Source organism: Geospiza fortis, unplaced genomic scaffold, assembly GCF_000277835.1.
Source record: "Geospiza fortis unplaced genomic scaffold, GeoFor_1.0 scaffold409, whole genome shotgun sequence".
NCBI classification, from domain to species: domain Eukaryota; kingdom Metazoa; phylum Chordata; class Aves; order Passeriformes; family Thraupidae; genus Geospiza; species Geospiza fortis.
In genome coordinates this window covers 296,233-318,906 of record NW_005054553.1, presented here as the reverse complement: position 1 = coordinate 318,906, position 22,674 = coordinate 296,233, and the positions used below count along the sequence as shown (strand labels likewise).

The following is a 22,674-nucleotide window of genomic DNA, read 5'->3' as shown; positions in this document are numbered from 1 at the left end:
TAAAACCTGAAGATGATGAGTTTTAAAGCGTTTGCCCAGAGCAGCTGGGGCTGCCCCTGGATCCCTGGCAGTGTCCCAGGCCAGGCTGGACACTGGGGCTGGAGCAGCCTGGGGCAGTGGGAGGTGTCCCTGCCCAAGGATGATCTATAGGGTCCCTTCCATCCCAAACCATTCCATGATTCTGTAGTCCTAAAGTAGTTGGTGTTTCAGTGAAAACATTCAGCTAAAAAGTGTTCCAGAATCCCACAGAACTTACAGCTGGAGAAGGGGATCTGTGACTTCTCTAGGAACAGGGCAGATGTGGTGCTGATCACAAATTAATTTATCTGTGTTTTAGTACATTTGCTGTGTTTTAGTACATAGGAACCTGCAAGTGCCCAGAAAGGGAAGGGATAGATTGAACTTCTATGCTGGAATCATAATTTACTTTTAATTTTCTGCTGTGATTTTGCAGGTGATCCTTAGTTGTTGTACAAAGCAGAACTCAGTCCAGCTTGGCCATTTTTTTTTCCCCTTTTCAATCTCATGAATTATTCCTTAGCTAGATCATCACCTATGTTGGTCACAAGAGCAGCAGTGAATTTGGGTGTGTTCAGCTTTCAAATGGGTGCAATTTGGGCATTAAACACACGGGATTTCCCTGGTAACAAAGCATACTGCATGTGCTGGGTGCTGGCAGAACAATGACTCTGAAATTCCTCAGCTCTGTCCCTCTGGAAGCTGTCAGTCACTGAGCACCCTGGCAGATTTATTAATCTGATTCCAATTGGATTGATTGTACTTCACATTTCACTGTGCAGTGTTTGAAATAAAACACCACATCTGTGTCTTTGAGGAATCTTTTGCTCAGTTTGTCTTACACCAAATCTCATCACTGGTTGCCTCTGCATAGTTCAGATGTCTAAATCCATTCTATTCCAGTATGTTAATAACCCCAATTTCATGGTGGCTACCTCAGGATAATTTTCCTAATAAATAAATAAAAAAAAAATTGGTTTCTAAGTAAGTATTTATATTTTATGTTGCTAGCAACAGGCCTGCCTGTGTTCACCGAAGGTCAGTGACCTGAATTATGTTCAGCTCTGCCAGCAGTGTGTGTAGTCATGAGAAATGCAGGGGTTTCTCTGTATTCCACCAGTATGACTTGAAAAATTACAAAATAATCTTTTCACAGAGGAAAAACTTGAATGTGGCTTTGCAGAAAGATTCCATATTGAGTCTTACAATACAGCAATCCTGAATAAGGAAAATAAGTCCCTCTATGAAGGATTTTAATTAGTAAAATGTAAAAAGTAAACCCCTCCCCAGCAGACTTCTCTTTTAATTAAATTTTCATGTTAATAATGGTTTTTGCACTTTAACTTTTCGGGGTTTAGAAATGTGATTGCTCTGAACCCAACTTTGATCTGCACTGAACCTATTGATGTGTGCTGGGTATTGAGTTTTGCAGGAAGGGGTGGATGCTCCTAAGGAATACAGGGAATAAAACTTTAATTCTCCAAGAGGCCAGCAGGGAAAGCAGGTCTGGGATGTGAGGAGTCAGAAACGTGAGGAAGTTTTGTTATTCACTGTCCCTATGTCCACAATGCTGTGGATTTTATCTGGAGTGGAGCTGCTCAGCATCCTCGGTGTGTCTGAGCCTGGTGTGGCTCCACACTGGGATTGGAGGGGCAGGGAGGGCTCTGCAGGGGGATCCCATCCCTGGGGCAGGGGGATCCCATCCCTGGGGCAGGGGGATCCCATCCATGGCTCTGCATGGGGATCCCATCCCTGGGGCTGGGGGAATCCAGGAGGAAAACAGGAAAGCACCAGGTAGAGTTTTAGCACGGGTGATTGCTAAGAATTGCTCTCTTTGTTTTAGAAAAGACTTCAGCTTTTATTCTTTTCTTTGCTCTAGCACTTTCAATAATTTGCTTTTTAACACCGTTCCTGTCATCTGTTCCTTCCTCTCCTCCTTTATTTCCAATTCACTTCTGTTCTGTACTGGTAAGGAGATCAAGCTGGGTTCCTGAAGCCCAGTAAATGTTATTACTGAGGGGATTCTTCTGGTAATGATCTTACAGACTGTGTGATGAGTAGGATTTGCTCTTGCCTCCTCTTATCATCAATTTATTATCTAAACCAGGAAGCCTTTGTGCAGGCTGTCTGAAAGGCCTCTTGCTTTAAGAACTTGCAGTGCAGACACAGCTGAGGACACAGACTGAGTTAAGGTGCTGCCCCTGCAGCCATGGGGTGCAGTTTGGTTGTACCTATTTAAAAAACCCTAAAATTGTTACTTTTTTACGCTGTGTGACACTGTTACTGTCACAGGGACTCGGTGGCTTTGGGCTCTGCCAAGATTTCAAACCACTCCTTGGAAAACAGAGTTTTTCCACTCTGGAGTTTTCCAGGATGGGCTGATGGAGAGCTGGAAGGAGACTGAGGCTGGGCTGGATCTGAGTTCCTGGTCAGCTCTGAAACGCACCAATGTGTTGATTCCTGTTAATTGCCTGTTAATGACTTTCTCACATCAGCAGCTCTTCCTTAGTGCTGGTACCTCTTAAAGTGTCTTCTAAATTCTGAAATAACTCCGGGCTCAGTGCTTACCTCTGCAGCTGCTGTGGGAGCCGAGCATTCCCACTCAGGAACGGGCAGGAGGCAGTGCTTGAACACTCCAGGGTATTTTGGCGGAAAATCGCTCCAACTCTGGTGATAGTTTGGACTAAGCTGGGTCAGGATTGAAGCTGGTCTGGCACTGGAGGGGGTCAGGCAGTGCTTGAGCTTCAGGGGGGTAAAGACAAGAGAGTCCTTCAGTCCCTGAGCTGCTGCTGCTGCTGGCAAAGGCTTCCTGTAATCCTGCTGTAAACCCAGGGGTGCTGCAGGTAAAGGGAAAAAAGGATTTTGGCCAGAGAGAGATTGCAGAGCTGGGACTGAGGCTCTGCAGCCTCAGGGCACCTGTGCAGGATGGACAGACCTGGTGATCCAGGACAGGGAGGAGCTGGAGCTGCTGCAGAGAGCCCAGAGGAGGCTCCAGGATGAGCAGAGGGATGGAGCAGCTCTGCTGGCAGGAAAGGCTGGCACAGCTGGCATTGCTCACCTGCACAGGAGAAGCTTTGGCCTGAGCTCAGGGTGGCCTTGCAGGGCCTGCAGGAGCCCCAGGAAAGCTGAAGAGAGACAATTTCCAGGAGATGCAGGGACAGCACACAGGGAATGGCTTCACACTGAAAAATTACAGGTTTACATCAGATAGTAGGAAAAACTTTCTCCCTGTGAGGGTGGGGAGGCCCTGGAATAGAATTCCCAGAGCAGCTGTGGCTGCCCCTGGATCCCTGGCAGTGCCCAAGGCCAGGTTGGAGCAGCCTGGGACAGTGGGAAGTGTCCCTGCCATGGCAGGGGTGGCACTGGGTGATCTTTAAGGTCCCTCCCCACTTAAACCACTCTTGGATTCCATTGTTGGTTCGTTTAAAGAAGAGTTTGCTCTTCCTTCTTGTTTGCTGTTATGTCCCAGGGCTCTGAGCTGGCTCAGTGGTCTCAGCACCTTTCACTCAAACCAAAGTGATTTAGGCACAAGAGTGCCCAGTTTGTAGGACCTGCTGTGGCCTCAGCAGTGGCCCTGGCAGCTGGGGATGTGGCAGTGCCATCCCATGGCTCTGTGGAACTGCAGCCACAAAAAGGCTGAGGGTTCAGGGGGGCACAACAGCAAAAATTCACCCACTCCTAAAACACCAACCCCAGCGCTGCACCACCTGCTCCTACACAGCCCCAACAAGCAGCTCCTTGTCCTCCTGCCCCTTCCCTGCGCTGGGTGTGACTCTGGAGTGGCACAGGGACAGGCCAGCCTGGTGGCAGGAGGGCAGCAGGCCCAGGGTGGGCTCTCATTGTCGGCGGCACTCGCTGCTCACGGTGCAGGGGCTGAGCGCGTTTTAGGCTGCTCACACTTGCCTGCAGCTCCATATTTCAGGAGGTGTTTAAATAATGATAACTCTCCAATTCCAGCTGGCCAGTCATTTGCAGAGTTCTCTAAAAGTCTCAGGAATTCTGAGTGGGTTTGGTGTTTCCATAGGTTGTGCAGTACCAATGATTGTTGGAGAACAAGTGAAAAATAAATGCTTGAGAAATACTTTGACCAGGCTTAGTTGCTGGGTCTTGTGTTTGGGGTTTTAATTTAATTTTTTTTGTTCATAATCCTGCTGTTCTTCTTAATTTCTGTTGGAGTTTTCTTAAAAAAACCCAGAAATATATAATAATCATTATAATATATAATATATATTATATAATGTAATATAGAGCATATGATATATAATATAGAACACAATATAATATATAATATATAACATATAATATACAGACAGAAACTCCTGTCTTTACATCTCTCTGTCTATGGAAAATACAATTTTATTTTTCTGAGCATATTTTAATTATTTGCAGCTAGCTGAACCTAATTTAGTTTCATCTATGAGGAGAAATGAACTTTAACATTTAGGAATTATATGCATTTCTAGTTCTGTGTTTTGTAGATTTGGGAAAATCCCACAAGTTCAGTTGTGTTTTAGAAATTTTGTACTGAATTTCTGTGAAAATCCAAATATTTAAGGGCTTGGCAAAGATGGGTGACTGGTAGTTTTTTGGGATGATGTTAATTTTGAGATTTATTCAATGGCCAGTTGAAATTTAAGTTAATACTTGACATTTTGGCATTTCCTAAAACCAGATATCAGTAGAAAATAAATCTTTGTTGTGCCTGTCTTTGCTTTTCCTGTTGGAAAACTTCATTTTCTATTTGGATTTCCTTGGTTTAGCTGGGGGTTGAACTGGGCAGTTGTGGCTGCAGTTTAAGAAGCTGATTTTTGGTTTTTCTCCCTTTTTCAGTGTTGTTTGCTGCTGGACTCCCCCTGTCCCCACAACCCCGCAGGATGATATGAGACTTGAAAGAAGACGATGCATACAGGTGATTGATATTTAGGATCTTTACAATGACAAATGATGGATGTTCTTGATGTGCTTCTTGTTGCTTTTCCATCCTCTGTCCCCCCAAAAATGATGTTGTTCCAACTTAGCAGAATATTGAAGAACCTGCAGAATTTTGGAATCTTTCTTTGCCCTTTCAACACTCCTCTGCAGTTTGGAAAACTCTTCAAAATGGTTTTCCTGAATGGAAATACTGTTTTCAAAGTTTTTCTGGGAATGCTTCTGAAGGTGCTGATTGATATTTTTAGGAAATTCTCCCTTTTTTTGGCTAATCAGAAATCCTGGAAGTGCCAAGTGTATTTGCAGCTTCAATGGCTGATTTTTACTTTTGCTGGAAATACAGTTCATATTTCAACAGGGAAAAAATCACAAACAGTAGAAATAGAATAAAATTAAATTTATCCAAGAGGGTTGCTCTAATTTTTTATACCCTTATTTCAACCAGATCTTTGGTTTGCTTGTTCAGCTTTAAACCCCAGGAATCCTTAGGGCTGGGGGGAAAAAAAATCCAGGCAGATTTCCGTGTGCATGGAGCTCATGTCCTGATTGACAGTTTTCAGTTGCATCAGCTGTTGGTGCATAAACAGCTTTGGAGGGTCTGTTTACATGGAGCCTTTGGATTTGGACCAAGATGCTGGAAGTGGAGATTTCATTCCCTGAAAACCAAACATCTCTCATTCCACTCCCATGTTTGTGAGTTGTGTGCTGAAAGCTCAAGTCAAAGCAGGTCTAAAGAAGTCTAAAATTAGGTTGGGCAAAGGACAGGAGAAAGGAAAACTTCTCCAAAGGGATATTTCATTTTTATATGTAATTTTCAATATCTTAATCTAAAGGAGCAGCATTAAAAGTGTAGAAAATTGATGTCCCATCAGATTTGGGGAGCTCTGTGTAATAGGCAGTGACAGATTAAAACAGAACCTAAATATTGAGAAAATGTTTTGAAAGCTTTAAAAATACTCATCCCACAAGTGAAAGGAGAGATAATGTTATGAAATTGTACCTTATGTATGACAGTGTTTGAGAGAATTCAGTTTCACATTGCAATACATTATTCTGATTTAAAATTTCCAACTTAAGCACTTTCAGTTTTGGTCAGAATTTCTGATGGTGTTGAGCTTGTTAGAATTATGAGCTTGCAGAATAGAAATGGATACAAGATTTTGAAATTTAAGTGGTAATTCTGTCTCCTGCAGCCCAAATTCTTTATTTACAAGTCTCTTGATAAATACAGATGAAAAACCAGGATAAAGACATTTATGCCTGTGATGTGTTGGAAGTTAAAGAATTCAGATTTATTTGCATTTTCTGTTTATTAGGAGAGCCAGGCTTGGTGTGCTGAGGCTCTGAGAATGAACAGGATTTGCAGGCCTTCAGATGAGACCCTGCCCTGTGATAATTCTGTGGTGCAGTGACAGGAGGAGTCATTGGTGACTCTGCTGATCTTGGTCTCAAGTTCAAAGTGGCTGGGGAGGCCTCAGGCCTGAAATTGAAAGTTCTTGTGGTTCTTGGGGATGGCTCTGTTGCATTTTCAAAAGGTTTCTTGAGGGAGATTGATCAGAGGTGCCTGGTAATGTCTAAACTACCTTTGGTTAAAGCAGGGAAGCTTCTCCAATCAATAAATTCTTTGTTTTAATGGGCTTCACTTCATTGTCCTGGAAGCTGCTCTAAAGCCCTGCAGTTCACCACAGCAGAACTGGGGAAATAATCCCCTGAAGAAGATGATTTTTTCACTTCTGCCATGGAATACTTTAATTTTAGATCACCACTTAGGCTGAAAACACAGAAATGTTTTAAGGTCCACTGCTTAAAAAAAAAAAAAAGAAAGTAAAAATTTGAAGAAATGGGGATATTAAATGCTGTTTACCAGTTTGAATCACCAGGAAAACAAACTTGCAGCACAGTGAACTTCTCTTTTTGCCCTGTGTAATATGTGGGACGCCCAGCAAAAGGGCACTTTAAGGTGCTGTTTGGAGAAGTGAAAGATTTTCAGTAATTGTACCGATGATCTGGAGCAGGGGATCGAGTGCACCCTCAGTTTGTGGGCAACACCAGTTTGGGCAGGAGTGAGGATCTGGAGGGTGGGAGGGCTCTGCAGAGGGGTCAGGACAGGATCCATGGCATGAGGGTCAGTCCTGCCCTTGGGTCACAGCAACCCCAGGGAGCTCCAGGCTGGGCAGAGGGGCTGGAAAAGGCCCTGGGGGTGCTGGTGGCAGGGGCTGGACACGAGCCCAGGGTGCCCAGGGGGGCAGGAGGTCCCTGGCAGCTGGGCTGGGTGAGGAATTGTGTGTGCAGCAGGAGCAGGGCAGGGATTGTCCCTCTGTGCTGGGGCCCCTCCAGGGCTGGGTGCAGTTCTGCTCCTGCAGGAGAGCCCTGGAGGGGCTGGAGCGTGTCCAGGGCAGGGAACGGAGCTGGGAAGGGGCTGGAGCCCCAGGAGGGGCCTGAGGAGCTGGGAAGGGGCTGAGGCTGGAGCAAAGGAGGCTCAGGGGCCCTTGTGGCTCTGCACAAGTCCCTGCCAGGAGGGCACAGCCGGGGGGGTCGGGCTCTGCTCCCAGGGCACAGGGACAGGAGCAGAGGGAACGGCCTCAGGCTGGGCCAGGGCAGGCTCAGCTGGGACAGCAGCAGCAATTTGCCCATGGAAAGGGAGCTCAGGCCTGGGAAATGCTCAGAAATCTGTGGATGTGGCACCTGAGTCCGTGGTCTGGACAAGGACCAGGCAGAGTTGGGTAATGGTTGGACTTTGATGGTCTCAGAGGTGTTTTCCAGCCTTAATGATTCTCTGATTCCCTGTTTACTTGGGGAGTTTTTAGGATCTGTTCTGCTTTTCCCTGAATTAGTGCCGTAAGCAAAGCTGGGGTTCAGCTCTTTACAGGCAAAGCCGAGTTTGTATTTCAGTCATGTTGTGGTAACACAGGTAATACTTTAGAATGTGATTAAAAAATGTTTTCAGAATGGGAATTTCTCACTTCTTTGTCCTTTGCAAGTCTCTCCAGGACCTTTTGGGAAAGCAAGGAACCAAACACTTCTGGGTGTAGTGAGGCTGGTGATCAATCATCCTGCCCATACTCACTTTTCATGGTGTGGTGGCATCAAATTTAGGATTATGCTGGGATTCATCTTGGTTAAAAGTTGGTGTTTCCAGAGTTCCTGCTCCCCCTTGTCCTGCTCCTGTGTAACTCAGTGGTTGGTTGTTCTTTTTTTTTCCTCTTTTTTTTATGGAGATTTCTTATAAAAATCATTTGGTTTTAGAACAGCTTTCTGGTTTTGACTTTTGTAGTTATGCTGGAGCCTAAGGAATATGGATCTAAAAATACTGACTTGTCTTGATTTTTAGGCTTTTGAAGAGCTCAAAAGCTTCTTTTTGTAACCTTTGTAAGAAAACAGAGCAACATAATGGTTACAGCAAATTATTCTCATCAACATGGAATTATCTTGGATGCACCAGAGATGTTGAGAACCAAGGAAATGTGACAATGGTGTAGTCAAGTTTGATAAGACATTGGAGGTGCTCATATTGCTCTTAATTTTATAAAAAATGGTCATTTTTGGAAGAGAGAAAAAGCCAATCCAATACTCTCAATAAGGATACTGCAGTTAAGCAGTTCTCACACAGGTACCTGTCCTGCCCCAGCTGTATTCCTTGTTAAAATACAGCAAATCCAGAGGAGGATTTCTGGGAATTCCTGGGCTGGGTTTGGGGCCTGCAAGTGTCCAGGTGTTTATTTTCTGGAAGTGGAGCATTGGGCCATGGCTCTCACATCTCCTGTTTCACATTTTAGTTGCTGATTTCATTGAGCCTGTAGCTATTTTAAAGGATGTTTTTATATGTCAGTAGTGAAAAAAACCCCACAAACCACAGCAGAAAACCCCTCTGTTGTTGTGCAGTCAGAACAAAGTGTGTCCATGGTGTTTGGAGCTCACCTGTGTTACCTGAACTGGAAGATTTACCAGGAAAATCAAAAATTCCTGGGCCAGCACCAAGTTATCCCTCCCCTGGCTGTTCCTGGGGCAGGGGAGGTGCTGGCCCTGGGGGGGCCAGGTGACCACGGAGGTGACCACACCTGGGGATCCAGTTGGTGGCAGAAAATCAGGTTTGGAAAGAGCAAAAAAGGCCCAGGTGCTGATTCCCTGCTGGGCACAGAGCGGCTCCCACTGGTTTTGTCTCTGGTTCCAGTTGGATTCTGGCTGCCTGGGTCCTCCCAGGGAGTTGGTGGGGGATGTTCAGGTCCTGGCAGAGCAGAGCAGCCCAGAAGATCCCAGCCAAATAAATCACATCTGAGACAGAGCTGCTCATGAGGAGGGAAGTTTGAAATGCAAGCAGCTAATGAGGGCTTGGATAGTCCTGGGATGATGATGACAATATTATTATTATTATTATTATTATTATTATTATTATTATTATTATTATTATTATTATTATTATTATTATTATTATTATTATTATTATTTTTTATTTTTATTTTTCCTTGGATATTCCTGGGAAATATTTTTATTTTTATTTTTATCTTATTTTATTTTGATTTAATTTTAATTATTTTTATTTTTATTTTTATTTTCCTTGGATATTCCTGGGATTAACCCCTGCTTTTCCATGGATAAATCAATCCCTTTGCAGCAGGGCTTGCTGCTGGTTTGGGGAGTTTTTGAGGCACAGCAGTGCTGCTCAGGCTGCACGTGGAAGTTCTGCTTTTCAGAGATGGAGTCATTGACCTCAATGAATGATAACCTTGAAGTCAACAGACTAAATTAATGCTCTACTTTCTGAATTTGAGAGCAGCAATGTGAAAACCTGGACAGCTAAAGTTAGATTCGTGCATCCATATTTAAGAAGTTGCCTATTTAAAAGAAAAGGGTTTTTTTTTCTCCCCCTCCTGCAGAATGGCTCAGTACCTGTGATATTGAAAATTGAACTTTTCAGCCTCAGCCCCCATGTAAAAGGAAACAAAAATCCAGGATTTGGGTATGGAATTACAGCCTGGTGGAGGATGCTGCTTTCCTTATTCAGGAACAGATCAGAGCATCTAAACCAGAAAATCTTTAGGTGCTGCTGTTCTTGTATTTAGTTCCAATATTCTGGAACAGTAACTTCTATTCACTTTGCCTCCCAATACATGTGACCCTCTGTTTAAAACCTGTTGAGGTCACTTCCAATGAAGTTTTAAATTCTGAGATTTCTTTATTGCAAGATGAAAATTTATTTCTGTTGCTGAATTCTAAGAGCAAAGAAATAAATTTGATTTTGAACAAAACCAAATTAAAATTCAGATCAAAAATTGCAATAATAACTATTAAAAAATTATTTCCCATTTCCTGAATGATTGGTCAGTACACTGCGAATGCCTGAGCTCTATAATGAACATCATGCTGGAAATAAAGAGGTTTTTCTGCAGCCTTTAAAGTCAGTGTTTGGGGTGAGAACAAAAAGGAAAGGTTCTCTTGGGCCAGGCAGCAGTGGGATGTGACACTGAGTTTGGAGCTGCTCGTGGGCTCTCAGGATTGTGCCTTGTCCCAGGGATTTGGGACACCCCAAATGTGTGGCCCTGTCCTGTCCATCCCATTTTGTGCCTGTTCCTGCTGCTTTGGGCAGCAGATGCTCCTGGCCTGGGAGGGTTTGGAGGGAGGTTTGGGGTGAGGGTGATGTTGGAGGGAACCTCAGCCCTGTGCTGCAGGGAATGCCCCTGGTTCACATCCACAGGGAGCTCCTTCCATGGCCTTGGCAGCACTTGGGGAGCTCCTGCAGCTTTCCAAGCGTCACACCTGAGATGTGCTCCTGAAGGACTCCCAGAGGATTTCATGGAATCCCTGGGGCTGGCAAAGCCCTGCCAGCCCATGGAGTGCCAGCTGTGCCCACCCTGTCCCCAGCCCAGAGCACTCAGTGCCACCTGCAGGGATGGGCACTGCAAAGCTCCCTGGGCAGCCCTTCCACCCTTCTGGAGACACAACACCCAAAATTCCTCACCACTGGACAAGCTGGGCTTTAGATGGTACCACTTGAGCTCCTGAGCATTTTCTGTGTTGAATCCAGTGCAGCAGATGTTTGTAGGAGGCATCCTGCATAAATCATGGAGCCAGGTGGAAACAACCTCTCCCCCATCCCTAAAGTTCTGCTCCTTTGGGGTTAGGTTTTACAATAGAGACAGACACCATAGGGTGGCTCTCTTAACAGCCAGGCCTGAGCAGTTCTTGGTGAGGATTGGTAAGTTCTTGGCAGGTTCTTGGCAGTTCTTGGTAAGGATTCCATTTATAATCCTTCATCAGGCAGGTGGAGGCAAGAACTGGGCAAATATTGCTCCTAAATCTTGCTGAAATTGGACATTGTCACTTGTAAGGTTTGTATTTCTCTTTTTCTGGTGCTCCCTGTCCTGTTCAATTCAGTTTGTGCTGTGTGGGTTTTGATGTTTCTGTCAAACCTCTGGCAGGCAGGGGTGCCCAAATGTGCTTGCTTGATTCCTGACTGGGATCAGGCTGATCCTGGCTCAGGCTGGTGGATTCCCAGCTTTCCAGAGCAGCCCAGGGTGTGCTCAGCTTGCTGACAGAGTTACAGCCAGGGGAGGAATTTCCTCTCCCCAGGTTTTCCAGAGTTCCCATGTCTCAGTGTGCAGTCAGCTATCCATGGACAGTTTGGATGTTTCCAGGACACAGAGTCAGCCCTGTGCTGTCACTGGGCGCAGCTCAGACGTCATCTGAGCGGCTCTGGTCAGACCCTGCTGGATTTAGGAACACAATTAAGCTTGGAAAATGTAAAAGTGGCAATGTTTGACTCGCAGATTTCCATTGTGACACAGCCACAGTCTCAAAACCACATTTGTTGATAAGCTGTTAAGGACAGAGATTAGATTAGAGAGCAAGAAGCAGAATTTGTTTTTAGCAGTGACACATCAGATTGGAGGTTCTGACCTTGCACTTGTCCTGGCAAGAGCAGGGAATGCCCAGGCCAGCTTGGATCCATCAGCCCAAGGAACAGCCTGGTTCTGGGGCTCAGCACTCACACCTAACCCCTGGTGACTTCAGGCTGAGTGAGATCCCCAAATCCCTTTGGGGACCTTGCTTTGGGCTCATTGCACACAGAGGCAGCTGCTGGACACCTTTGCTGGACAGCTGGAACAGGGGGCAGCAGTTTTGTTCCAGGCTGAGAAAAGAGATTTGTTCTTGGTTTCCTCCTTCGCTGTTGGTGCTGGCATTTTCCTAACAAATTGGTTTTTGTAAATCCCTTAAAAATCTGGGGATACAAGCAGAGAGCAGAGTATGAAGTTCTTCTTTTACTGGTTCATTCTGGATCTTCTAACTGGTTTCTTTTTGTGCATACTCTTAACTTCTCCTTCACCTCATTGAATCCACTTTGTGAACAGAGAGTCCAACCTCAAGTTTGCTAAACCATCCAACACTTTGCTTTTTCTTTGCTAAAATCAGTGAAAATTTTAATATTTGAGCTGAGTATTTTGGGGTGACCTTGCCACTTGTTTGTGCTCCCTCAGATGTGATGGAGAGGGATCAGCAGATGTGCTGTACCAGGACATAAACAGAAGGATGATTTCTCTAAAGGTGGATGAAGTTGGTTTCATTTTTACCTGGTTTTGTAGGCAGTGAGGCCTTGAAATAGAGAAAATATTTAATACTGTGGTTAAAATCCACAATTCCTCAGGACTGCCTTGCCACTCCAGAAAAAGAAACTCTTTCTGGCAGCACATGGAGATCCAGACATGGTTTTTTAGCTTGCCTCTACCAGGGCTGACATCTTCATGCTCCTCCAAGGTCCTGAAGATGCCTAAAAGGAATGAACTGCTTCTCCAAGATTTTATATATTGCTAAAAGTATCTGTGATTTCACCTGCCATGTTCATGTGAGTTCTGACTTGCTGTTAATGCCTCTCAGTAGATCCACAAGTTGAGTTGAATATAAAACTGATTTTATCTTCATGTAGCTATGGAATAATGGCTGACATTAGCTTATAAAATATAAAATAAATTACAATACCTCACCAAATACATTTACCAGGTTTTGTACTTTCCAGTAATGCAGAAGCTTTGTGCTAGTTTGGAATAAAAGTGGGAATCAAAAACCTTGGAAATATTTCACTTAGTGAAGTTTAGCAGAAGATCTGAAAGGCTGCAGATGTCCATCAGAATTCCATTTACAGCTTCACTTTAGGTGAGTTCCAGATGTTCATGGGAGGCTCTGTGTTAGGCCCTTAAAGACTGTGTAAAAAAACCAGCATTCTGGTAATTGATTTGTTCTTGTTTCTTAAGTTAGACCTTTCTAAAACTTCCAGCTGTAAAATAATTTTACAGTAATCATTTCACAGTGCTGAGTAATTCCTGGAGACTTCCCTGAGTGCAGTGGTGGATCCATGGTGTGGAGTTTTAGGGTATTTCTGGTGCTTAGAAAGGGATGTAAATAAGGCAGTGTTTCTTTCTAGGCTTAGATATTCACATCTCTGGAGTTATCTCCAAAATTCCATTTTTCAAAATTGCCTTGTTGAGGTCATGGAATCCCATGGCAGGGACACCTCCCACTGTCCCAGGCTGCTCCAGCCCCAGTGTCCAGCCTGGCCTTGGGCACTGCCAGGGATCCAGGGGCAGCCCCAGCTGCTCTGGGCACCCTGGGATGTTGAATTGAACCTTTGATCCCAGCATTAAGATAATTATAGTAAATAAATAGCTGGGGGGAAAAAAAATACAAGTTTGTCTTGAGTGCTTTAATTTAGACCAATTTGTGATGATCTTGTGGTTTGTCCTTGGCGAGCCTCAGAATTATTCCTCATCTTTAAGGCAGGTGTTTGATAAGAGCATGAAACTCTTTTAAATCCTGCAAAGAAAAAGGGTCACAGCCCAGAATCTGGAGGTGAGCAGAGCAGTTATTGGCCAGTAACTGTTATTCCAGTTACTGGCCAGTGCTGTTGGGGTGTTTTCCTTTCTTCCCAGGCCAGGATTTTACAAATTCAGTTCCCAGCTGAGCCTCTCCTGCTTTGCCGTTTTCCCTGGTTGGGGGGAGGCTGTCTCAAGGAAGAGCCTTGCTGTGAGAGCCGTGCCAGCAGAGCTGCACGAGCAGCTGGGGTCAGGGGAGCTCTCTGAGCACCAGTTCCCAGCCTAAAGGAGCTGTCTCCCTGTTAGCACATGGAGAATTCCCAATCCATGGAGCAGCTCCCATCTCTGCTGCTTCCCTGCTTCCTCAGCTATTAATTCCACTGTTGTCCTGAAATCCTTATTCCTTTCTCTTTGGACTTATGATGTCTCAGGAGAAAATTGCTTTTTTTCCCCCCTCTTGTCAAAGCAGAAAACCACAGGGTTGTTCTATCTTTTTTTATATATACATAATATATAAATATATATATATATATATAGAAGTATAACTTCTTTTTTTCCCTGACCTGCAGCTGCAGGAATATTCCTTTGCTTCTTTCTCCCTTACAAAGCTTGGGAGAATTTTGTGTTGCTTGCCTTCGAAAGTTCAGCTTTTCTTCCATCTTCTGAGAAATTTTATCTGTAGAGTTGTTCTTGGGCTGACTTCATGGACTTCAGGAGTCTTCACGACTTCTCTTGTGAAGAAAAGAGATTTTCCTCAGAAAAAAAAAAAAAAGAGGATGTTTCACACCCAAATCAATGGGTCAGTTTTCAAGTTAGGATTCTGCACCTTCAGCTTAAATTCTGTGTTCAGCTTTGTTTTCCAACAAAGATTCTGGTAGCAAAAGGCCCCAGGCAACGACTGTTTGGATCCTGAGAAAGGCAAAAAGTAGTTGTTGTGTTTTTTCTTTGTTTGGTGTTTTCTTTTATGTCTGGAGGCATGTGGAGCTCCAGGGGAAGGCAAGAAGCACAACTTCATTTTTTCTTGGGAGAAATCCAGGCTCTATAGGCTGCCATCCAAATGCAAAAATTCTGACACTTCTCTGCTCAGAAAAAGTGCCACCAAAAGGGAGCCAGCTGAATACTCCACTTCTTCAATAGAAGGCACTTTCCTTAAATAGAATTTGGGAGCTAACTTTGTCTGGAGCAGGGATTTGGGTTCAAAACACTTCCTTCCAGATCCGTGGTGACGTCTTTGCACTTTTTCAGAGTCTTTCACTCTGGCTCCAGGTATTTGGGTAAACACTCAGTGGATGTTCAGACACCTGAGGGATCATTTGTGTCCTGGAATTCCATGAGTTGTAGCCTGTACAACATGAATGAAAAATCTGCTTCACTGTTTTTTTCTGGGAAGGGGTTGGTAGAGGAGAAGGGAATTTTTGCTTTCATAGAATCCTGGAATGGTTTGGGTTGGAAGGGATTTTAAGACTCATCCCATTCCCACCCCTTGCCATGGCAGGGACACTTTCCATGATCCCAGCTTGCTCCAAGCCCTGTCCAGCCTGGCCTTGGGGCACTTCCAGGGATGGGACATCACAGCTTCTCTGAACAACCTGTGCCCCATCCTCACAGGGACCACATCCTTCCCTACAAATAAATACCCTTTGCACAAATACCTGTGCTCAGTATTTACAGATTGGTCACAGGGTTTTGTTGTTTGACTGTGTCACACTTTGTCCCATGGATCCCAGTTTATTAGCAGTATTTTTTGCCATCAGAAATCCACATTATCCTCGATAACAGATTAGCTTTGTCTACCCAAGAAGCTGCCATGACCCATGAGGAAGATGGTTACTCTCCCTCCCGGGTGAGCCTTTTGATCAATTGAGAGAAAAGTGAATCAGTGTCTTCTGAGCAAGTCTGGGTAGCAGCTCCTTAAACAAAGTGATTTGGGCTCCTTTCAACACCAGCTCCTAATGAATTGTGGGGATTTCATCAAAGAGCAGGTAATTAGACAGGGGCTGCACCTTTGGATTAATGGCCCCTCTGACTGAGGTCTGGCTGTCCTCATTCACAGACAGGAACTGACCAGGTCTGGAGAACAAGAAATGCCTCAGGAGGTTTTTGGAAGCCCCTGGACGAGGTGCTCCATGGAGAAGCATTGCTGGGCTCAGCTTTGGAGAGCCAGGGGGTCTTTTCTCCAGCCCTTTCTGGGGTCCCTCAGCACAGTTCCAAGGGAAGGGACAAGCCCAGGAAATTCCAGGTGTGACTCTGTGCCTGATGTGGTTCTGGCCCTCAGGAGTGAAATGCTGTGAGCTGGGAACACAAAATGATCCTGGTGTGTGACCTTCGCAGGGGACAGGAGCTCTGCTCACAGGGAACAGGGACAGGACAAGAGGAAAAGGCCTCAAGCTGTGCCTGGGGAGGCTCGGGCTGGACACCAGGAGGAATTTCTGGAAAGGGTTGTCAGATATTGGTGTTCAAGCTCATCCAGTCCCACCACCACCCCAGCAGCACCAGCATCACCCCAAACCCTGTCCCCAAGGGCCACATGCAGACTCCTCCTGAGCACTCCCAGAGACTCCAGACCTCCCTGAACAGCTCATCCCAAGGCCTGACCACTCTTGCATGGAAAGTTTTTCCTGATATCCAATCAGAGCCGCCCCTGGCAACATCATTTCATCCTTGGTGATGTTTTGAAACATTGGAGTGTTGGCTAAAGGTGTCAGTGCCATGACCTCTGAAGGGTGTGCCATGCTTTCCTCTCACAAATGGTGGCAAAGACAATTTTCCACCTCTGTCCACTCCAGAGATGTTGGGAAGTCTCTCCCTTTGTGGGGCAGAAAAAGAAGGGAAGTCCTCTCTGGCACCTTCTGCTTGGACATGGCTGGGCTCTCTGGAGCTGCAAAGAAATCACAGCAATCCCACAAATTCCCAAAGAAGTCCTGAGGATCTCTGTGAGCTTGAGTGACATCTGGAAGCCGTTCCGTGCTCTCTTGGCCAGCAGGGCCAGAGAACAACACCGTGGTGCTTTCAGCCCAGATGCTTTGGCAGAGCCCAGCCTCGAGTGTCACCGCTGCTTGGCAGAACAACTGGGGCTGCAGAGCAGGAGCAGCTGCCTGGGGCTTCTCCTGCTCCTCCTGCACCAGGACCCTGCTTTCTGCACTGGCTTTGGAGCATGAGAAACAATACTGCTCTTTGTTCCTCCTAAGGTTTCCAGCTCTTCCATGGACTTGGTGAAAAGTTGGGCTCCAGGGCACTGATGAGAATAATGAATTGCGTGGCTCTTGTTTTCTACAAACATCTTAGAGGTGGCAGATCCTGGGCTTGTTTTGAACTTTCTCCTCCAAATTCAAGGAATCACAAGGTGGTTTGGGTTGGAAGGGATCTTAAAGCCCACCCAGTGCCACCCCTGCCATGGCAGGGACACCTCCCACTGTCCCAGGCTGCTCCAAGCCCAGTGTCCAACCTGGCCTTGGGCACTGCCAGGGATCCAGGGGCAGCCCCAGCTGCTCTGGGCACCCTCAAGTCCCATTACCTCGAGGACTGTTTGCTAACTGCCCTCAGTGATGTCCTGCTGGGACAGGGACATTTCTTTGGGGTGGCATTTCTTTGGACTAACGTTTCTTTAGGGTAACATTTCTTTGGGGTGACTTTTCTTTGCACCCCTTCTCAATCATCTCAGCCTGGCACAGCCCTCACTCCAGCGAGTTTTCACTCATGGCAGGGGAGCATTTCCAACTTCTTCCCTCTTCTTGCCCCCTTCTGCCAGGGGAGAGCCAGGCTGTCCCAGGCTCCTCCTCACGTGTGTGTTTGCAGAGTCCTGCTGGAGCTGGGTGTTCTGTTCCCTGAGAACACTTCTAAATCCTCACTGCTGAAGCTTTGAAGCTCATCGATACCTCAGCTTTTAAATAAAGAGTTTGGGTGTTATTATTTCACTTTTCTTGACTTGCAGTGGCTTCACCTTGGTGACATGACTTTGTAGGAGGTCGTGGTTCCTTTGCATTGCAGGACAGTCGTGTCTGGTGCCTGTAAATGTGGTTTTCACAGTGTCCTCAGGAGCTGGGAACATTCCCTGGCCAGACCAGGGCACAGCTTTGTTTGAATTAAAAGCCTTTAGGGGTTAGAACTTCATGAACATTTCTGCTGTGAACAGGACTTGGGGTGATCTTTTCCCAGAACAGTTGTTGGCTGAACCTTGAAGATTTCCTTTAGATCCTGTAAATCATTTTCCATCATCACCTTTCCTTGGGAACATCCAGGTCTCTTTCCTCAGGTGGAATGCTTCCTGTGCACCTCTCTGGAGGTGAGGAAGCCCAACCCAACACCAAACCATGGCAAATTATCCAGTCAGCTTTTCCTTGGTGTAGTTCACAGATCCTTCAGGAAGTGCTGGGATGATTCCTTCCCTCCTGCCCCCCTTGGAGGTCACCTGCTTGTTTGGGTGGCCTGCATGGATGGTCCAGGTGACAGGCGGCTCTCAGGAGCTTGTTCTGGGAATTGACATTCCAGAAAAACCAGAGACTGATGAAAGGAGAGGCTCAGATGTTCCAGCCTTTGCTTTGTGCACCTTCCCTGCAGGGGACAGGTGGCACTTCTTGCGAAGGAGGAGCCCAGTGATGGTAACTGGGAGTTTTTGTAGCTGGGAATCAGATTTGTGAAGCAGATCAGCTGAGGGAAAGCAGGGTTAGGTGGGATATCCCAGGAATTGTTCTCTGGGAGAGGCTGGGATGGAATTCCCAGAGCAGCTGGGGCTGCCCCTGGATCCCTGGCAGTGCCCAAGGCCAGGTTGGACACTGGGGCTGGAGCAGCCTGGGACAGTGGGAGGTGTCCCTGCCATGGCAGGGGTGGCACTGGGTGAGTTTTGAGATCCCTTCCAGCCCAAACCATTCTAGGATTCTCTAAGATGTAGACAAAAATTATTTTTTTAAATTTGCACAACTCTGATACTTGGGCAGTGTTGCTCTCATCATTATTATTAGTGTGAACAAAACCCCAATTTTCATAGTCAGCTTTAATACCCAATCCTAAGTTTATGCTAGAAACAGTAAAGCCTTAGAAGGAAAAATGTGTTACACTTAAAAAATAATTTTATTAAATCACAGTATTATCCTAAAGGAATAGTGATATTTTTTTGTCTGTTTTGTGGATGGTTTTTGTTATGTCATAAATTTTTTGGGGTTGAAATTTGTGTTACTTGAGAGAAATCAATGCAGTTTCCAGTGAGCCCCACTTTGGGCTCGTGCTGTTTGGATTAGTGAAGTTTGGCATCCCCAGGTTTTGGTGGTTTCCAGCTGGAAGCACAGATCCAACCACACTTAAGGGTTTTTTTTCTCCTTAAAAGCTGCTACTTCAAGGTGAGACAAATCAAAAGAAGTAATTGCTTAAACTTAGAGGTGTGTGTACTAAATACAGGAATTATTACAAAGGCAGGAAATTGGGCTTTCAGATGAGTGCTTTGGAATTGTGAGCTTTGACTGGACTTGTCAACCCCCTTACCTGGATTTATTTTTAATTTTTTTATTCTATTTTATTTTCTGTGATGAGCACTAAACTGGCTATGGAAATATTGAAACTTTTTACTGGGGTATGATTTATTGTTTAGTGACTTGGGAGTGGAGTTTGTCAAAACTTTGCTGTAAAATATCAGTTATCAAATCATGGAGACAGCAGCTGAAAAATGGTTTAGGTGCAGTGCACAACCTGTGAGGATTTTATGGAATAGTTCTGGTGCTTCCAGGCAACTTTGGAGTGAGGAAAAACCCTGGAATGTTATTATTTTATGAACTGTGATATGGATTTATAAGGACAGCTTGCCTAAGAGTTTTGAATTGTTCTGATTTTTAGGAACTCTGTTAGAATTTGTGTTATTAATACAAAATATTCTGGTTTTTAGGAACTCTGTCAGAATTTGTGTTATTAATACAAAATATTCTGGTTTTTAGGAACTCTGTCAAAATTTGTGTTGTTAATACAGAATATTCTGGATTTTAGGAGCTCCATCAGAATTTGTGTTACTAATACAAAATATTCTGGTTTTTAGGAACTCTTTCAAAATTTATGTTATTAATACAAAATATTCTGGTTTTTAGGAACTCTGTCAGAATTTGTGTTATTAATACAAAATATTCTGGTTTTTAGGAACTCCATCAGAATTTGTGTTGTTAATACAGAATATTCTGGTTTTAGGAACTCTGTCAGAATTTATGTTATTAATACAGAGTATCAAAGCAGTGTCTTCAAATGCAACAGAACTGCTCTGTAGCTAAAATTTAAGTGCTATAAATTTCTCTTGGAGTGACATGAATTACTTCAAAATCATCCATGAAATCAGCCAGCGAGGGAATTCCCCGGAATCATCACACCAGCAGCTTCCCCATAAGTGAGGTGGAATTTATAATGGTGGATATGTTTTTGTAGTTCAGTTTTTCACTTAAAAAGCCTCTGTGTGTGTGTTAAAGATGTGTGATAGGTTAACAGCAATCTCAAATCCAATCCCAAAAATCCCAAACTCTCCAGCCAGTTTGGGATTAGTAAAGGAAAAAAGATTTTTCATATCAATAGGGCTGTGCAAATCCTGCAAGTGGAAGGAGGGGACAGCCCAAATTCTCAAAATACACACTTGCCCACGTGCCAAGTTATTTTATTTTTACAGTTGGTTTTATTTTAAAATTGTCATCGCTGTGTTAGATGAAATCCACCTTTATTTATGGTAGACACCAGAGCTGGGTGGATGTCACCCAGTGAAATAGTTGGAAAATACATGGGATTATTTAACAGACTTAAAAAGATTCTGCACCAATTGCTAACCCTGCCTGTATTCAAACTACAAAAGTACTTTGAGATCCTCCCCCTCTCTCCTGAAAGCTGTTCTCTTTGGTCAGGTATTGAATAATTTATATCATGTGAGACTCTTGCACATGATGTATTCATCCCTTGTTTAGCACTTACATTCATGGTTTGGCATGCTGGCTGTACATTGATATGGGAGATGCTTCCCATTTTTTCTCTACCAACTGTTTAAATATATCTTGTGCCTCAGTAACTACAAATGGGAAATAGAATAATTCAAGTTATTTCCCTTGATGGGTTTGATGCATAGCAAAAGATTTCTTTTTAATTTTTTTTTAAAATATATATATTTGTTTGTACAAAAGGAGAGCTTTAAAAACGGTGCTGATATTTATGCTAACTTTATGTTCAGCTGGAAATGTTGGATATTGATTTGGGATAAAATATTGGGTGTTTTTCACCACTCGTGCTGCCATGCAGCAGGTAATTTGTTCCATCTCTAATTAGTTTTGTGCTACAAACTGCAAATTGTGAGTAATGTTCTTTGGAGGTGGGGGAAGGAGGAGGTGCTGCAGCAACACGAGGAACTCTCAGTGAAGTGCTGATAAAAGTCTGAAACAGCCCAGCACGGGGATTAGTGCTGCAAAGTGCCAGCCCAGCCCGGATTGCTGGGGAAATCCTGTAAGCCCCTGCTCAGGTAACACTGCTGCTGCAGATGAGCACAAAATAAATGCAATAAATGCTGCAATAAATGCAATAAATTAGTGCTGCAAAGTGCCAGCCCAGCTTGGATTGCTGGGGAAATCCTGTAAGCCCCTGCTCAGGTAACACTGCTGCTGCAGATGAGCACAAAATAAATGCAATAAATGCTGCAATAAATGCAATAAATTAGTGCTGCAAAGTGCCAGCCCAGCTTGGATTGCTGGGGAAATCCTGTAAGCCCCTGCTCAGGTAACACTGCTGCTGCTGCTGCAGGGGCTGCAAGTGAGCACAAGATAAATGCAATAAATGCAATAAATGGGTTCCAAAAACTGCCAGGAGATAAAGAATGGGCAGCACTGATTTTTGGGGTGTGTAGTGCACACACACTGTGGAGTTGCTGGGGGGTTTGGGCATGGAGGGAGAGATTTCAGGAGCTTCACTGAGGGAGTTGCTGGTGTTTCAGAGCATGGAATGAGATATTTCAGTAGTTCCGTAACTGCTAAGGTGTCCAAAATGAAGTTGTTGAATGAGGGAGAGATTTCAGGAGCTTCACTCCTGAAATCTGAGGGAGTTGCTGGGGTTTCAGAGCATGGAATGAGATATTTCAGTAGTTCCGTAACTGCTAAGGTGTCCAAAATGAAGTTGTTGAATGAGGGAGAGATTTCAGGAGCTTCACTGAGGGAGTTGCTGGGGTTTCAGAGCATGGAATGAGATATTTCAGTAGTTCCGTAACTGCTAAGGTGTCCAAAATGAAGTTGTTGAATGAGGGAGAGATTTCAGGAGCTTCACTCCTGAAATCTGAGGGAGTTGCTGGTGTTTTGGGGTATATAGGGGAGATTTCAGGAGCTTCTCTGAGGGAGTTGCGGGTGTTCCAGGGCATGGAAGGAGCTATTTCAGTAATTTCACTACTGCTAAAATGTCCAAAATGAAGTTGTTGAATGAGGGAGAGATTTCAGGAGCTTCACTGAGAGAGTTGATGGTGTTTTGGGGCATACAGGGAGAGATTTCAGTAGTTTCTCTACTGCTGAGATGTCCAAAATGAAGTTATTGAATCAGGGAGAGGTTTCATGAGCTTCACTGAGAGAGTTGATGGTGTTTTGGGGCATACAGGGAGAGATTTCAGTAGTTTCATAACTGCTAAAATGTCCAAAATGAAGTTGTTGAATGAGGGAGCCGCTAAAACTCTGAAGTTCTGTTGGAGCTGACATTTTGGGCGCTTGGTACAATCCCGTTTCCCGCTGCAGCCCTGTGAAGTTCGGCCGTGCCGGGCCCCTCAGAGCGGCTCTGGCTGTGCCCGTGCCCCCCCTGCCCCAGCCCGGGTTCTGAGCGCGGCCGGGCCCGGGTGCTGTCCCCGCCGTGCCCGGGGGCTCCGGGCCCTGTCCCCCGGCCGCTGGCACCTTGTCCCTGTCCGGTGGCACCTTGGCGGAGCCCCGGAGAACAGGAAGCCCCCCCCACC

The 22,674-nt window shown here is 45.0% G+C and overlaps 1 protein-coding gene across 1 annotated transcript in view; it reads left to right on the top strand.

Annotated features, from left to right (window-relative positions):
* Positions 1-4,847: 4,847 nt before the first annotated feature.
* Positions 4,848-22,674, top strand: part of DYRK1A (dual specificity tyrosine phosphorylation regulated kinase 1A) — a 52,525-nt gene continuing 34,698 nt past the window's right edge. Inside the window, exon 1 of the mRNA XM_005429519.3 lies at positions 4,848-4,927. Within this exon, the coding sequence (XP_005429576.2) occupies positions 4,918-4,927 (10 nt within the window). The 5' untranslated portion in view covers positions 4,848-4,917. The remainder of the gene's footprint in view (positions 4,928-22,674) is intronic.